This window comes from Anolis sagrei, chromosome 5 (assembly GCF_037176765.1).
Source record: "Anolis sagrei isolate rAnoSag1 chromosome 5, rAnoSag1.mat, whole genome shotgun sequence".
Lineage (NCBI taxonomy): Eukaryota > Metazoa > Chordata > Lepidosauria > Squamata > Dactyloidae > Anolis > Anolis sagrei.
In genome coordinates this window covers 126,976,813-126,991,790 of record NC_090025.1, presented here as the reverse complement: position 1 = coordinate 126,991,790, position 14,978 = coordinate 126,976,813, and the positions used below count along the sequence as shown (strand labels likewise).

Sequence of the window (14,978 nt, the reverse complement as noted above, 5' to 3'; positions counted from 1 at the left end):
GTGCAGTGGTGGAAATGAGAGAGAGGGTCTTCTCAGTGGTGGCCCCCTGGCTTTGGAACGCCCTCCCCAGGGAGATTAGGCAGGCCCCCACACTGTCCTCCTTCTGGAAGAAATTGTAGGCTTAGATGTTTGGACAAGCCTTTAACAATGGTTAATCCCAATGGTCAGCAATTAATCTCACATCTCTGTACTTTCATCCCATGCCCAAAATGGAGGTGGAATACAAAAATAAAGTTATTATTATTATTAACCTCCCTTGAGAGGAGTTCCAAAGCCTGGAATCAGACACTTAGAAGGTCCTCTCCTGTGCTACCACCAAATGTGCCTGGGAAGGTGGTGGGGCATGAGTCCCAATATTGAGGAAAAGTGGGAAATTATTATGGCAATTATAACAGCAGCACACCAAAGAGGTCCATATACAATCTGGATCTAAGTTGCATAGGGCTCGATAGGTAAGAACCAGCATTTGAATTTTGCTGGGAAATGAACCAGAAGGAAGTGATGCTATAGCAACAAAGGAGTTGCATGCTTTCTGTAGTCAGCCACAATTAACAATCTGGGTGCAGCTTATTGGGCCAAACAAACATTCTGAGTGGTTTTCAACAGTAGTCCCACATATAGCACATTTCAGTAATAAAACTGATGGAGCCAAAGCAGGGTGGCTCTGAAGAACATCATGGTGGATGGTATCAGACGCTACCAAGTGCCACACCAAAACCAATAGGGTATTCCTTGTCCAATTTGTGGTGTAGGTCATTCAAGGCGACCAAAGCTGTCTTTATCCCACAGTCAGACCTTAAGCCAAATTGGAAAGGATCTAGATAATCTATTTATTTCAGGAATCTCTGGAATTGAGGATCCACCATGTATTCCAGCAAATTGCCCCAAAATGGAATATTGGACCCTGGCTAACAGTTATTCAATATAACCAAGGCCAGGAAAGTTTAATCAGTAAAAACCTTCAGCAGCCTCCCTGAAGCATTTTGGAATTTTGGACACTATCTTTCTCCAAAGAGGATCCGACTGCTCTTTTTCCAATAGGACATGCATCTGTTATAGGGCATGTATCAATTATAGTGCACAGGTAAGAATGAATATGAGCAATTTCATCTGCCCAGTGCTGGACAAATTCTTCAAAGATGAGTGTCCAGGTTCTCTTGTGGGCCAAGTTGTTAAAGAGTCAAATCACTAAAAACAACACCACATTATGACTTTTGAAATAAAACAAAATAAAAATAAAAAGACCAGGAGTCGAAAGACAAAGGGAAAGAGGAATCTGCACAGCAATCTGTGGGGGAAGTAAGAAGGCAGATGTGGGAGACTTGTGAGAAACAGAGTAGAGGAGATAGAAGAGAAGTAGCACTGGATTGAGCTAGGATAAACAGGTTCTGAACCCAAGTGAATCTGGGCACTTTCAGTAGTAAATAATGCCAGCTGGATTCTGCCGAAGGATGAGATTTGGGCCTTTGCCTTGACTAATCCAAATCAGTTAAGCCTTATATCCCATTGGAGTGAAGGGATTAAGTGTTTGCAGAAGGGCTGGTCTGTAAAGTATCTTTGTTACAAATATTTAATGTCAGTGATTACATTTTAGTATTTTAAAAGTCCTTTGATCTAAGAATGCAGACGAACAGCTACTTTTAGACTTTATTGAAAGAGTTACATGTTCAAAGGTAAGGAAGCAGGCCCATTTTTATTTGTGAACATAGTTCTCTCAATTTTGCACTGGAAATCAACAGAGTCTGATGAGATTCTGTACATGGTAATTGATAAAACAGCTACTACCATGTTTATGGTGAAACGTTTTTCTAGATCAGTATGGGTACTACAGAAGTCCAATGAGAATTTCCTGACTACTACAAGAACAATATATTATTGCCCAGAAACCACACGATCTATCATAGAGATAAATGTAGCTGGAGGCAAAAATTTAAGTATTTTGACATGGCCTGGTATGCACTGTTATTAGGGAAAGCACTGCAAGAATTTTAATATGATGCAGTTCTCTCCTTTGGATATAAACGGTTATGTATGCATTTTTATTAAAATAAGCATGTCACTGGAGTGCAGATAAACAAAACCAGGTAATTAGTTTCACTATGGGAGTTAATTAGTACACTGACTTACTGGCCTTGAAGTCCCTATTTCTAAAACTGGTACCTAAATCTGATTACATGAAAGGGAAAAGCAGATCAACAGGAGTGTAATCCAAGACCAAATTTAGCTGACTAAGTCACGTACAACATAATGGATAAATACATACATGTGAAAGTACTATCACATACAACACTGATCTTAAAGGGCACTTAGCATTATTTTGTCATTTAGTCATTCCTCATTTCATATTACCAGATTTGGATTTACATACTTATATTCAATTCTCTGTGTTTATATTTACAATAAAAAAAGTTTGGTAAATAGAAGATCACAAGTTTTGCTTGATATTTTTCCTTTTTATGAAAGAGGATGCTGTTATTGTGGAAATGTAAAATTGTAAATCTCAGGTCTGTTACTACATGATATTTCTGCACTGCAACTACTACAGCAGCATTTTATACAACTATACAGAAGGAAAGGTTATAACCAGTACAGGAACCATTATAATGATCTAACATTTTTCAGAGATGAACACAGGATTGGACTCAATGGTTTTGAATGATAACCATGAAGTTGTATTACCCTTGTTACATGAAGGGGGGGGGGGAGATCATATGGCAGTTCCTTTAGACTCTTTAAGATTATCACATCAGGATGTATTTGGTTCATTGGAATATTCTGCAGAATTATGAGCTGAAATGTCTGCAAAGTGTATCGCTTTGAGTGCACTTCCTCATCCTGAAGAAACACTAAGAACTTTCAATTAACATAGGCAGAATAGCAGATATTTAAACTGTGGAAACTCTGTTAATTTAACACAAAATGAACTATTTGCATATCTAAAAGAAAAGCACTGTTTTAATAAAACCATCTACATATCTAATATATTGAAATTTTTAAAGAAAGTTAAAACCACTGAATCTTCAAAGTAACCAGATATATGTCAGACATCTTCAGCAATCGCAGTGTCAAAAATCCGATAGCAAAGTTTTTCTTCGGTTTCATCCTTGACATAATACGATTTAATGAAGCATTCCAGCCATGGCAACTGATCTACAAAACAAAACATATATTATCAGTATATATGTAAATCCCTGTACTTTACCGTTAACTGTGCCAGGGAAAAAAAGTCTTATAGGAACATTAATTCAACAATAATTTAGTCCTTGGATAAGGGGGTATATAACACACAGCTTTAGTTTGTAAGTGTTTTATGTAGCCTCAATGTGAAGCGGCACTGAATCTTGCTGGAGTTGTAAGCCCCCCTGAGTCCCCTTGCAGGGGTGAGAAAGGCGGGTTACAAATGAAGCAAATAAATAAATAAATTTCCCAGACCATGTCAATTATTCAGCACCTATATGCCACCCTTTCCACCAGAAAAAAATCTATTCTCATCGCTGGAAGCTCACAGAAGTGGTAAACTAACTATAAAATGACGTGTACTCCATTTGATACCTTGCTTTGTTCTTCAAAGTAACTTAAAGGGAGGTGGGCAGGTGAACATTTTCAGTTCTAATTTTCCCCTTCTCATCTTCTAGGCCAGTGTGACCCACGCTCAGTCCAAGCAGAGAAAAGTGGCCCTTGGTCACCCAGACCTTGCCCTCCCTGGTGCAATACTATCCTAAAATGCAAGTGGACAGCAGAAAAGAGAAACAACACAATTCTGTTCCCCTGTCTCCCTTCAAAAAAGAAATAGGCAGCGGGCACTGTCCAGGTTGCTGTTTTTATTGGGGGTAGGAGGGAGTTATGACATTTAATCAAAATGTGATCTTTGGCAAATTTACCTCATGTGCTTTGGCCTAAAATTACTAGATGCTCATTTAGAAGTAAAGTTTTAAGTTGTGCATTTTAATCTGCATCCCATCAGTGGATTTTAACTTGTATTTTAACTCTGTGTATATTGTGGTATGTGTTTTAAGTTTTTTATCCCATCTTGTGCCACAGAGAGGAATGGGTATAGTTTTTGTTGTTGTTAGTATTTGGAAGAACACCAGTCAAACCCTCAAATTCATGATTTTTCAAATGGCCTGCTGCTGAATTCTGTTGCCACAAACCACAATTCTGTTGCCTCTAGTGATGTTCCTAAGGGTGAAATGGCAGTTCTTACGAGTCTAGAAATATGCCTGACACGTACAGCAAAGCAAAGGGATCATCCCTTTTAAAAAAATTCAGGGCAAGCTTACTATGAAATATACATCTTCTACATATTAAATAACACCCCCACTTCACAATACCTGAAGCAAAAACCTGTTTTTTGGATGTTTTAAACAATTCAGTTTGGCTTCTGTCTGAAGCACTACACGCTCATACAGGAACCACTGCCAAATGCAATAAGTGTTCCCCTGTACACTAGAACAGGAGATATTACTTTTCGCCCTTTTTTGAAAACTCAGCATAAAATCCATACATTTTAGTACTTGTCACTGATTCTAGCAGACATTTACACTGCTTAAGGGCAAAGCCTATTCCTTACAGCTCTGCTAGTGAGTCATGATTTCAATTGTTCTTGTTTTTCTCACAAAGCTCATCAATCTGTGTGTCTGTCTATCTCCAACACAGATAGAAACCAACTTTCACTATGGGAAAAATAAGCAAACATTTAATTAAGAAATATTTCTTTATATATCCACTCAAGTAGTCACATCCTTCTATAGTTAACAGGCATTTTGAACGAATTTTACATCAGATTGAACCCACTTTATTTAGTGAATGCACAAACTAGATCTTTCCATGAGTTATGGGAAGGTTAGCAATTATAAAAGATTAGAAGGGACTGCATGTGATGCCATCTGTGACTTTGTCTGATGGGTCAGCAAGTGATGCCATCTGTGACTTCATTTGAAGGCGACCTTTTAAAGCTGGTAAAAAGGCTGCCTTCCCATCCAATAATTCTCTCAGAAATCTCTCAGACTGAACAAAGTGGCAGACGCGTCATATAAAGAATCAGAAGCTGCAACACCAATGGACTACATTAGCATGGCTATTCCTCTCCAGTGAATCAGACTTTAGATGTTCCTGACAGGTGGTAATTTTGTTCATGTACTTCAATCTTCAAAGACTTCTCACTTGTTCAACTGTCACATGGGGCCTAAGTGAAAAAGATCTATTGCTGATTTGCCATTTCTTCACTTAGTGTAGCAACAGAGGTTTCAATTATTCTATGCAGAGTCTAAGATTCCACTTTCACATCTATAAATCCTTGATTTGACTCCAAAATAGCAGCTGGAAGTCTGTTGCCTGCTCCCCATACTACAACGTACAATTATTTGTCAATTTCATTCTTAAAGGAATAAATGAATAATTTTAGCAACTTCTGCAGTGAGAATGCCTTCAAAATCTACAGTTTTGGATGACTATTTGAAGTTTAGGACATATTTCGCATAAAATGTACACATGGCTTTTTTGATACATAAACTATTTTCTATATAAAATGCTATTTTCTGTGAAAAATGTTCTTTACTTGGGGATTCAGTAAAAATCTTCCCTGCCCCTCCACCCCCGCCCCACAAATAGCATTTTCTTCACAGAAAATAATATTTACCTATACACAAAAAAAGAGAAATTATGCAAAAAATTGTGCACAATAAGACCTAAGTTCTTGCTATGGTTTTTTGACACTTGGAAAACATATTTATCATATTTTAATATTCTCTCCATCCTTTAGTGTTCCATTATGTTAATGATATTAATGTTAAACATAGTGTGTAGTATAATAAACTGCACAGTGGATAAAAGCCCAAAATTTGAGGGAAGATAGTGGTAAAAGGGAGTATGGATGGGAACTTTGATATGTCACTGATCAGAAATTTGATGGGGGGGGGGAATTCTTGGAGAACCCAAGGGGAGGGTTGCATTTTCTTTCCAAAACTCGGCGTGTTAACAAAATTATTACTCTTCATGCACTTGGTTTCACCAGAATTTTGAAAGCAGCTGGTTCAATGGAAAAGATATCATAAGGCACCTTTATTAATTGATTTCAGCACAATCTTTTATGGACAATTGTCTACAAAAACATATAGTTAAATAAATGAAAGCTGCCATAAGACCGCTTCCTTCTTTAATACCAAAGCAGACAAACAAAGCAATCTCTCTGAATCTCTGCAGGAAATTTAATCATTCCGATAAGCCGCAAGCATTTCACACTAGTTGCTACTGAAATGAACATGTTTGAAGGCAAATCAGCAAGCTAGCAAAGAAAGTACAGCTTTTACAGAGTTTTGTTTTGATTTTTTTTCCTGCAGGTAAAGAAAATGATATTAAAAGGCTTTGACTTGCAGCTGTTGACTAAACAGTAGTAAGGTAAGGCATTTCAAGCTGAAAACAATACTTCTCTTTCTGATCTTTGAGTTTTGCATAAAAGTAATTGAGAATATAGTGATGATTAAGATTCAAAATATAGTCTTAATTATCAACATACCCATATTTACTTGAGAATAATGCACCACTAAATGTAATGCACACCTCAATTTTGAAGGTGCACAATATAAAAAATGGACCCGGAGAGTCACTTGGGAGGCAGGATCTGTGGCTAAGAGGCAGGAATTACTGAGTCATTAGGTGGGCACTCCTCCTTCTTCTCCAGGCACCCTGAGGTTGCAGCCACCATTAGGAACAGCCTCTCCCGCAGACTCTGGGGTCCTGGGTTCCTTTGGGCCTTTTCACACAGGTAGGTTTAGAGTCATAGTTCGAATCCAATTCACACCTCGATTTTGGCAATGCAATTCAGTCCAAAAGAATGAGCATTAGACTCAGGTAAATATCATATTTATCAGGTTGGTGTAGAAAACAAGCGCCCTAACAGATGATAGGACATACAATGGGGTAGTATTTTTAATGCTTTGCCTAAGGCCTAAATTAAATTGTTAGCTTGAAAAGCAGACCAATTGAATCAATGTGATTGTAGCAAGTCAAGACTCAATGGGTATATTTTTGGGACTAACAGCTTATTTTGTACTGCCCGGTTTGCTCCCTAGTTGGAACTTAATGGTAGTACTAAATAATAGTTCTGTTGCCTTTCAAAAGGTTAATACTGAAAGATAATGCTAGGTGATTCTGCTCCGTTTGAATGCAAGTGCTTTTCTGAGGTACCTAATGTCTACATATTTTATCTAATCTATGCTCAAAATAGTCTCCTTACCTAGATTTTTGCCCATAGGGCAAAGTTTCTGCATGATCCTTTCCATAATCTCTTGAAAAATATTACTGGTTAAAACTTCAGAAGCTGGAATTTGGAAGAAATTTTGCTGGAAGAGACAAGAAAAATAATATGGATATGTAATTGAACTGGACAATAGAAAAAAGGCTTTTCTAAAGATTTCCCTTTGAGCCTGAAATTTTAAAATAAGTCAGTTGTTTATGTCTACATTTTTAAACTAATGCAAGTAAGGAAAAATAAAATAGTGATACTTATACAGAGTAAAAAAATTGCAACTTTCAAAGATATATAGATTTTATACTTTTATAAGGAATTAAAAGCTAGCTTTATTTCATAAATGAACCTAACTAAATTAAAATGCTCTTGTCTTGGAGGGTAAAAAATAATCAAGATACACAAAGTAATATACCATCTCTGTACAGTGAAGTTCATAACAGGTTACTCATGTAAGACTCAAATGTACACTGAATAATTTCTACTACTGAGGTGTAGCTATTTCACAAAATACTCTCCAGGGTATTATGACCCAGTTATTAACCTTAAAGCAATCACTTTGGAGTTTTAAAATGTAACTTTAAAATCATTTTTAACTACAAAGTGAACATTTTAAAACTAATCAGTGGCTCATATTACAATAAAATATGCTAGATATTTTGTGAAATAACTCCATACCAGTAAAGAAATTGCTACACACTTAAAAGTCAGCAATACTCTATGAGTGAATCGCCTTGAGGTTTCTTCTTCTCGTATTTTTCCTTAGGAAAGATGTTTGAAGCATGCTGTTTTTTGCCATAATTGCTATGATGACAGTAGCCAGCATGTGTAGTAGCAAAAGACAAAAACTAAGAGCAAAAGTTACTGTCTACCATTTTAATTCCCTACAACACATCTATGCATTTAATAACGCAAGAGTGATGCTACTGCAGGTCCAAAGAAACACTGTGGGGCAATTAAGAAAGTGGGTATGAAGCCCATTAGCCAAGGAATGAGGAAAACCAGAATTTTAGCATTTTACTCAATGATTATCTTTGTGCCTGGCTGTAGGCAATATACAGAGTTGGTGGTAAGTCCACTCAGACTATAGACCATCAGACGTCACATGTCACTGACCCATCAAGCCAGTATTTTCAAACATGTTTGGGAATAGCTCTATAGTTTCAAGCAGAATCATTTCTTAACCTTCTTGGAGTAGTAGATTGAAGGTGGATAACTACTGTATGTAAAGCAAGTGTTCTACCACTGACCCATGACAATTTATTGCAGTGGTTCAAAACCTTTCTCCTTCAGGTGCATAGACTTCAGCTCCTGAAGCTCCTGATAGTTGGCCTAGCTATCTGGGGGTTTCTAGGAGTTGAAGTCCCAAACAAAGGATCAAAGGCTTATCTATTGTATTATGTTTTGGTGCATTACTTTACTTACTCTACATATCCCTGTTCTAGAAATTTTAGTCAGAAAACCAAATCTGGGGCAAGTTATTCATGGATCAATAGGAGTACTGAATCTTAATCCCCCCCCCCTCTCACACACAATATGTGTAAAATGGCATTAAACTGAGTTAAAACCATTACCACTGACAATATTGGCCTGTAAGTCCAGTTTCTAATGAGTCAATGTATCATTTTTTCTGCAGTTCTATTTAAAAAGTCAAAGCTGGAATATATATATGTTCTCAAGCCAAATTTATATGTAGTTAACCAATGTATTTTTAATAAGTGCATAGTTCTTACTTATATGCTTGACTTTGCCTAATGGCTTTCATAAGAACACATTTATATTTGAAATAAATATTTCAAGAGTAGCATAATCTAGTATCTTACACAGTCCATGAGATATACATCCAGTGATCCAGTTCCATCATCCAGTATAAACTTCATTAGAAAGACATATTGGAGCAGAACAATTCCTAAAGCTAAGCAAAAGGAAAACAGCTTGTATTGGAAGCTTTTGTTTAAAATAACACACTCTGAAATACAGACAACACAACTTGAGAAAATAGATGCTGCAAGATGGCAGAGATGGGCATTTTTTCCTGATGTGGATGACATGTCCTTGGAATTAAATAAGTAAAGGTAAAGGTTTCCCCTGACATTAAGTCGAGTCGTGTCCGACTCTGGGGGTTGGTGCTCATTTCCATTACTGAGCTGAAGAGCCGGCGATGTCCGTAGATATCTCCAAGGTCATGTGGCTGGCATGACTGCATGGAGCACCATTATTAAATACTCAGGGGCTATTGCCCAGAGCCAAATTAGGGAGGTCACCTTTTTCCTACATAGCTTTCCAGGAAACTCCACCAAATAAAATAGCATGGAAGCAAAAGAAATTACATTTTCATGCTACAACAAGGCACTCTGGGCATGCCTAACTTCTCAATTCTCATTCTAAGAACTGAATGGTGCTCACCAAATTGTCTGGGAAATGTGACATCACTTTCTATGTTGATGATAGAGGGGAAATTTGCCCCTTCAGACCCAGGAAAGTTTCCCAAACTAGCAAAGCAAAGAAAGCAAAGAAAGAGTTGCCAATCATGCTGAAAGGCGCAGACTACAATAACATAGGCTCATATGGCAAGAGCACTGCACATACATTTTTAGATAATACCATAGGTATGACATCAATCAACACTATCGTATATGTTCATTAAAGATCTGCTCACTTGTTGAAACAGAGCTAATCCATAACACCTTTTTTAACTATGGCCAATACTGCTGCACCAAAGCACCTGCATGTAAAATGGTATCCTTATCTATCCTCATTAGCAGCAGGATTCAAATGAACAGTTCTCAGTAAATATTTATTATGCAGTTTGAAAGTCTGCCATCATTTTATGGACTCATTTTCTTGTGGCCCATGCTCTTTCTAATGAAGACAGGAGGGAACCGCTACTGGTTTCTTGGTGAAAGAATGATTCCTCACTGAAATTTTCATGCAGCATACGTCCTCTTAAAACACATGCAGACATAATCATAGACATTCACATACATGCACTTTTTGTCTATGTTAAATGCTTAAAACATTGCTCAGTAAAGGCATAAGCTCATTACTAAGTCAGGCTTTAAATGGATTTTCCTGAGCACATCTATACAGTGTGACTGCCCCATTATTCTCTTGTTTTTCATTTATTTCCCTCTTTCTATGAAAACAAATGCCCTTTTGCACTGCTTCAAGCAGAACTTCCATTTTCCTGGCCTCTTTTCTGGACAGAACGTGCCTGGGAGTGGCAGCATGACTGGCACTCATTCTCAGGGACGTTCTTGTCCTGCAACACAGCTGACCTATCGCTTAAGGCAGTGGCAATGCTTTTCCCCCTTGTGAAATAAAGGAAGGAAGGAGAATATAACATTCAGCTTTGTTTTATGTAAAGATGAGACTGTTATTTCTGAATTTATTTCCACATCCAGATCCTTAAAACTGATGGATAGTGGAATAGTTTCCAGTGTGAACAGTGTACACCTGTAGGATCCCTGTCATAAAGCTACTGAATACATTATCTCTAACAGGTACTTTGCCAGGGGTCACCCCATTCAAATTAAGGGGGTGAGGGAGAGATTAGCCTTTTTAAAATTTGCTCAAATGCAAAGCTGTTAAAGGAGCAAGTTCTTTCTCTGTGTGTAGCAGGGTTTCCTGTAAGCCCTGTATTGTGTCTGCATGTGGAATCTTGAGCCGTTGGAAGCTGCCTAACTCTTATTTCCATCATACCTTGCCAGTGACCATGCTTGCTGGGCAAGATAGAAATTGAGATTCAGCAACATTGTTTTCTACAGGCTCCGGACTACTCCTGCTCTAAGGCAACTTTTACTAGCTAAGAACAAGTTGCAATCAGGATTCCGGGCTCTTGCTGGTACAATATTGCAGAGCTCCCTTGCACTTGTGTTGTGTGAGCTTCCAGTTTTTTGAAAGTAAAGTCTTCATCACTTTTGCCATAGAAGAAAAATGCAAGGAGAAATTATTTTAATTCTATTTAATTTGTCAGTTTGTATAACGCTCACAATTTCTATTTAAGTCACCTCTTTCCAACATTCAGATAACATCGGCTCATACAATACTGCAGTACATCTTTGTACCGCATTTTTGAGAAGATACTCTTATGTAGATCAGGGCTGGTCAAAGTGCAGTCCTGTCACCACATGTGGTTCCAAGACCTATTTCTGCAGTCATCAACCTTTCCAGACTCCCACCGAGTCCCCAAGAACAGCATTTCATTTTTGAAGTAAATTGTATACTCATAACATTTAATAGTAAAAATCCCACAATTTATTTTAAAAGGCAGATTTCAGACCAACTCCAAATGTTCTTTATTTGAGTTGTGTTTTTTTATGAGTTGGGTGTGTATCTAGTTGTAAGAGGGCTTCAGAAACAGAGAACTGTGGTCTTTGCTAATAATGTTTTTAAGCTTTTTTATTTATAGATCTCTGTCTGTATGTGTTCCTAATATCACACCAGAGTGAAAATATTTGGACGCTTCACTGAGGATTCAAACTTCAGAATATAACCACAATATGACTGGATGGCAGAAGAGGCAAGTCTCACCTTGTGCTATTGTTGTGGGATCCCATGGTGGGTTTTTCAGTGCAGCAATGAAGCTCAGGTTTGACACTGTCTTGGGCTTTGAACAATGTTTGCACCTAACATTGAGAACACAAGAACTGATATGAAGTCTTATGTTGATTTAGCAGCTCTCAAAATGTCAAAGGCTATGTTCTTGCTGTTTATACGACCCAAAAAGCAGTAGAATGTTAATGCCTTTTATATGTAATTGTCAATGAAAATTCATAGCCCTTTCATCTCCTGAGTATAACCTCTGAATGGAAAGAACATGTAAAAGTGCTTTACTCCTTTATCTCTCATTACCCATAACAGGAGGGACTTTTAGGAGGGGGGAGGGGATTAATGGAAAACAATCCCAGAAGAGGCACCAAACTGGCTCTGCAATATACCTGCCTTGTTGACAAGAGTTCAGAGAGATTTTGTATGGATCAGAGCCTACAAAATTGAAGAATTCTGCCTATGATGTGATGAGTGTTGCTCTTAGAAGTGCTTTCTTAGTTTCTGTAGCCAGGAACCCGCTATTAACATAAAATTGTAAGTCTCAAAGAAGACTGATGCTTCTTGTTAAAACATGTAAATATTTGTGTCTCATGCCTCAGATATAAAGCAGATTTTTATAACTACATAAAGTCAGCAAACGGTTTTATAGCATAGAGGAAATTAATGTTGTTTTAAAAAATTGGTCGTAAATCAAGAAATTTAAGACTGTGCTCTCAAATACATCTTCATTAGATCTATTGATTCTCATAATATGTAGCAACAAATGGGCTCTTGCACTGAACCAACAGAACAGATGAAGTTATTGCTTGCTTCTTTATAAGCAGAATACAAAGCTCTCAGTCCTAACAGTTTGAATGTCAGCAATGTAACACATACAATCATAGAATGAAGGAATGAAAGCCATTATTAAAACAACATAAATCATAAGAGATGGCTACTAGTTCATTCAGACAGAGTCCTCTCAAGGTTCTTTCTTTCTGATTTTTGCTTTTATTGATGTGAAATTATTCTACAAAAATATCGGGTTGGTATAAATGTTTTACATAACTAGATTACTACACAACAATTCTTATTTTCAGTACTTTTTCTGATTTCTGAAGGTGTATCAGAATGTAATATGAAATCACTGTGGACCATGATCTGATGTTGTCTTTTATTATTTCTCCTCTCACCAATCTTGATTGTGTTGGCAATTTTTCAGCAAGAGTGTAACAAGAGCCTACCTAGGAAGTATCAGAGATAAAGTCCTCTATCTTTCCAGCATCTTACTATTTCAGCTTTTGCAGTTCTACTAGAGCAGATGTTCAAATTTTTGAGGCAAAAGCAGAACCGCCACATAAACAACTGATTTCAATTTTGCCCTAGAATACCTTCTATAGCAGTGGTTCTTAATCTGTGGGTCCCCAGATGTTTTGGCTTTTAACTCCCAGAAATCCTAACAGCTCAAAACTGGCTGGGATTTCTGGGAGTTGTAGGCCAAAACACCTCAGGAGCCACAGGTTGAGAACCACTGTTCTATAGGTATCCAGAAGTTTTCCTAACTTGGGAACTGATTCTATTTGTGTGGTCTAGACCCGCATTGGCCCTTTTCGTTGTTGTTGTTATTGTGTGTCCTCAAATCATTCCAGACTTATGGCAATCCTATGGGGGTTGTTCAGCAGGTGTTTGCTTTCCTCCGAGAACAAGGTCACCCAGTGGGTTTCCATGGCTGAATGGGGATTTGAACCTTATTCTCTAGAGTACATTGGCTCTCACTGACACAAAATCAATATAGCCACACTAAATCCAGGGATTCTGAAAAAGAAACATGCAGATACCACTCTAGTGCATAAAGCAAACCACTGAATGGAGGAAACAACTTTGAAATTTGTCCCCATTTCCATTAACCATGTACTCCTGCTCATGCATTATGCATATCAGCATCACGAGCACATCAGAAAACATTTCTGTTCAAAGTAAGGATCTCTCTTTAGAGTATACTGTGCATATGAAACGAACAAATGCAGACAACTGAATGGAATCTATACTGGTTGACATGAAGCCCCCAAGTGCAAAAAGACCAATCACTTTGTGTCTAACAGCTTCCTTCCTTCCTGGGTTGTGGGGAGAAAGCAGAATCAATGCTCATATATGACACATGGAGCTTCCAGGAAGAGCATCACGTTAGAATTAACTGCTTCAATAATAACACATACAGTATTTTTCCATATTATGCTTGATCTTTTCTGTGGATATTTAATTCGATGACAGGATAAGTCAATGGAACATAAAGAAACAACAATAACAACAAGAATCCTAAAAGTGATCTTGGATCTGATTCTTATTTAGACTATAGTTTTTAGATCCTTTCAATTTTAATATTAACTATTACAACACATAATGCAATTTTCCAAACATCTAACTACTATTCAAAGGTTTCAACATCAGCACCTGAGCAATGAAAGAGGCCAGATTTACATTTTTTTTCAAGTCAGGAGTGACTTAAGAAACTGCAAGTCACTTCTGGTGTGAGAGAATTGGCCATATGCAAGAATATTGCATCCTGTTTTACCATCCTGTGGGAGGCTTCTCTCATGTCCCTGCATGAGAAGCTGGAGCTAACAGGAGGAAGCTCACCCCGCTCACTGGATTTGAAATGCCAACCTTTTGGTCAGCAGTCCTGCCAGCACAAGGGTTAACCCGTTGCGCCACCGGGGACTCCTTTGTACATACTTGATGGAATCTACTGTTTTTGCTTCCATTTTAAAGACTTACCCATAGTATTGAGTATTTCCTTGCCAAAAAAATGGAGCTGAAAGATCCAGTAGCACAAGACTGCCCTCTGTGGATCTCACAGGTATAATTCCTTTAAATCTTTTTGACAGCTTTAACATTTCCTTTACCATTCCACCTGTTGGCGAAAGAAGTTGTTCAAGGTTATTTTAAAATTCTGATTACATGGCTTACTGCCATGAAATGCAATGGTTGACTCTAAAAAGAGCAGCGCAGTAAAAATGACCTGCACTGTCGGTCTGCTGTTTTCAAGTAGCTTATGAACTGTGACCATAGCAATTAGCCCAAGGCTACCTAGAATCCTTCCAGGCTAAAAAGGAATATGACCTTGCTTCCTCCAAATCCCAAGCATACAGCTGTAAAAACCAACACGAAGACTGTTTAGATTTATTGGAGTATGTGTATGCTT

At 37.7% G+C, this 14,978-nt stretch overlaps 1 protein-coding gene across 4 annotated transcripts in view; it reads right to left on the bottom strand.

The window, feature by feature from the left end:
- Positions 1-1,635: 1,635 nt before the first annotated feature.
- POT1 (protection of telomeres 1) overlaps positions 1,636-14,978 on the bottom strand; it is a 77,360-nt gene continuing 64,017 nt past the window's right edge. For 3 of the 4 annotated variants that reach the window (XM_060777760.2, XM_060777762.2, XM_060777761.2), the window contains 5 exons: positions 14,552-14,687; positions 11,780-11,874; positions 9,070-9,161; positions 7,235-7,340; positions 1,636-3,150 (listed from right to left, as the gene is read on the bottom strand). In XM_060777760.2, the coding sequence (XP_060633743.2) occupies positions 3,041-3,150; positions 7,235-7,340; positions 9,070-9,161; positions 11,780-11,874; positions 14,552-14,687 (539 nt within the window). In that variant the 3' untranslated portion in view covers positions 1,636-3,040. The remainder of the gene's footprint in view (positions 3,151-7,234; positions 7,341-9,069; positions 9,162-11,779; positions 11,875-14,551; positions 14,688-14,978) is intronic. The other variant, XR_010910031.1, reaches the window with a different exon arrangement.